Source organism: Trichomycterus rosablanca, chromosome 23, assembly GCF_030014385.1.
Source record: "Trichomycterus rosablanca isolate fTriRos1 chromosome 23, fTriRos1.hap1, whole genome shotgun sequence".
In the NCBI taxonomy this organism is placed as follows: Eukaryota; Metazoa; Chordata; class Actinopteri; order Siluriformes; family Trichomycteridae; genus Trichomycterus; species Trichomycterus rosablanca.
In genome coordinates, this window is record NC_086010.1 from 1,152,501 (window position 1) to 1,156,188 (window position 3,688).

Genomic DNA, 3,688 nt, shown 5'->3' on the forward strand with positions numbered 1-3,688 from the left:
ATACAACTAATACTACTATTACTACTGTTACTATTAATACAACTAATACTACTATTACTATTAATACTACTTTTACTACTGTTACTATTAATACTACAACTAATACTACTATTACTACTGTTATTGTTAATACAACTAATACTACTATTACTATTAATACTACTTTTACTACTGTTACTATTAATACTACAACTAAAACTACTATTACTATTAATACTACTTTTACTACTGTTACTATTAATACTACAACTATTACTACTATTACTACTGTTACTAATTATTACTACTATAACTAATACTACTGGTACTATTGATTACTAGTACTACTGTTACTACTAATATTATTACTGTTACTACTGTTAATAATTATTATTACTACTACTATTACTGTTACTACTATTACTACTGCTACTATAATCACAACTACTACTACTATTACTATTAATACTACTATTATTACTGTTACTTATGCTACTCACTACTGCTACTATTACTATTAATTACTAGTATTTCTGTTACTACTCACTGTTACTACTATTAATACTACTAATAGTGTTACTACTGTTACTTATTATTATTACTACCACAACAAATGCTACTATTACTACTGTTACTACTACTAATCACACTACAACTAACTACTACTATTATTATTAATACTTCTCTAATATTACTAATATTGTTACTTACTGTTATTACTACTAATAATAATCACAGATACTACTAGTACTGTTACCTATACTACCACTACTACTAATACCATTACTATTACTATTGATACTAGTGCTACTACTGTTATTAATCACTATTTATACTACTAATACCATTACTACTTCTGTTAATAATACTACTGTAACTAATACTAATCACATGAACTACTACTACTGTTATTACTCATTATTACTACTCACATACTACTAATACTAGTACTGCTGATAATTATACTATACCACTCAGTGTTACTAATACTATACAAGTATTACTATTATTCTATTAATACTACTATCATTATACTGCTACTGCTATTAGTACTACTACTACTAACAATAACACTACTATTACTTCCATTATTATGATTATACTACTAACTCTATCTATATTAGTTTTAGTACCACTATTACTAACACTACTACTACTACTAATATAGTTTACTAACATAGTTTTTCTATCAATAATATACTAGTATTAGTACTTCCAATACTTCTGTCACTACTACTAGTACTGTTACTGCTAACATACTTCTACTAATAGTATGGCACTAATACTATTAATACTCCTCCTACTACTACTAACATATTACTAATACTGTTACTGTTACTTGTACTAGTAATAAACAAACATTACTAATATCTACTACTACTTATAATGTACTACTGATACTATTAAATATTTATTACCACTAGCATTAGTACTACTAACATGTTTCCTCTCATATCAGTGATTGTATACCTACTCTCTGTACAGAGTAATAATAGATGTTAGCACTTCTTTCCAATGCTGTTTACATTTATTAATTGTGTGTGTGTGTTTGATTATGTGTGTGTGTGTGTGTGTGTGTGTGTGTTTGTTCAGAACAAATCAGCTTTTCGTTTGCACGTGTTCATTTGCTGATTTGCTGTAGCAAGATTAGCACCGGCGCATTAGTGCTGTTCAGATTAATTAGCGCATTGCGATGCGGACAGAACTCCTTCATTTATCAAGTACATTAAAGTGCGTGGTGTTAATTACTGCTTCCTTAGAGTCTCCTCGTTAATAAGCTCCAGCTTTACAGCTTCTTTAATCATCACAAGGAACATACGAGAGCGCGAGAGTTACACTTCATTACCCCCCCCCCCCACGTCTCTGTGTTTATGTTTTACTGGTTTATTCCTTTTTTCTTGTAATTAATTCCAATTATTATTAATATCGCTGTTGTTATATTTTTATCAATATTATTATTATTTATGTAAACATTTTATCGTTATTATTACTATAAATTTTTTGTTATAATAATAATTATTATTATTGTCATTATTATTATTACTATTATTCTTATTATTTGTATTATTAATATTATTATTTTAATATAATAATAATAATGATTACTTATTATTATTATTATTATTGCTATTATTTTTATTATTATTAATATTATTATTTTTATTTTTATTTTTATTATTATTATTACTATTATTATTATTAATATTATTTTATCATTATAATTATTATTAATATTATTTTATCATTATTATTATTATTAATATTATTTTATTATTATTATTATTATTATTATATGACTCTCCTGATTCTTCTCTTAATGATCCATCATACAATTTTAATAGAAGACAGATCTGGACTGCAGGCAGGCCGGTCAAGCACACGCACTCTGTGTTTACAAAGCCACTCTGTTAAAGGCCTGGTATCGTCATGCTGAAATAATCATGGACCTTGGCATGGACCACTGTCCCATGTAGTTTTTAATGTGTGCAGTCAAACTAGCCCTATGTATATGGGCACAGAGAAGTTTTATTTGTCCAGTCAAAGAAAAACATTGAACGTTAATTGTAAATGAAGTCTCGTGTAATTTAATGTGTCTGTATTTGGTACCCGCAGGCGTCCCCCGCAGCGCTGGCAAAGAGCGTGTTAGCCGAGGTCCCCAATCAGGTGGTGGATTACTACAACAGCAAGGGCATCAAACCCAAGTGCCCCAGTGAGTACGAGTCTTCCAGGACGTTTAACCTCTGAGCGCTGAACTCTACACATCGGCGGTTTTGCATGAGCGGACGGTCGTGGGCTGAAGTTACAGTGCCGCGGTGCCACGGTGCCACGGTGCCACCAGACCAAACACAGGGTGCATGTTTCAGACCTAGCGTGTTGATTAGCACACGTCTCTGATCCTTTTCTATGTCTGTATCCACACGTTTATGGAGATTTTGCTAAATTTGGTAACATTCCTGCGTTATTTCTGCTCCGTTCTGAGGATTTGGGATGTAGGTCGATTAGATTTCTGTTGTAGATGATAAATGTTTTGCACCTTTAGGGTTTTTGCACTGCTGGAAAATGCATGATTGTATTTTGCATGGCAATATGAATTAATCAGACCTCTAAATGTTTGTGTCAGGGGAACTTATAAACACTCTGGTCGTGTCCCAAACACTAGTGTTTATTATAAGTACTTACATGAATGTATACATGTACTGATTTATGGATTTATTTATGTATTTTTTTGTATTTATATGTATTTATGCTGTTAATTATTTGTATATTTATGTATTTATGTATTTATTTATTTATGTATTTATTTATTTATTTATGGATTTATTTATTTATGTATATTTATTTATGGATTCATTTATGGATTTATTTATTTATTTATGTATACTTATTTATGGTTTTATTGATTTTTGTTTATTTGAGTATTTATTTATATGTTTATTTATTTATGTATTATTTATTTATTTAAGGATTTATTTATTTATGTATATTTATTTATGGATTCATTTATTTATTTGTGTATATTTATTTATGGATTCATTTATTTATGTATATTTATTTATGGATTTATTTATGGTCTTATTTATTGATTTATAGATTTATTTATTTATTTATGGATTTATTTATTTATTTATGGTTTTGTTTTTTATTTATTTAAATATTTATTTAAACATTTATTTGTTGATTCATGTATTATTTATTTATTTATTTATTC

The 3,688-nt window shown here is 28.0% G+C and overlaps 1 protein-coding gene across 1 annotated transcript in view; it reads left to right on the forward strand.

Annotated features, from left to right (window-relative positions):
* cpne4a (copine IVa) overlaps positions 1 to 2,962 on the forward strand; it is a 21,071-nt gene extending 18,109 nt beyond the window's left edge. The window contains exon 16 of the mRNA XM_062986024.1: positions 2,593 to 2,962. Within this exon, the coding sequence (XP_062842094.1) occupies positions 2,593 to 2,724 (132 nt within the window). The 3' untranslated portion in view covers positions 2,725 to 2,962. The remainder of the gene's footprint in view (positions 1 to 2,592) is intronic.
* Positions 2,963 to 3,688: the final 726 nt, after the last annotated feature.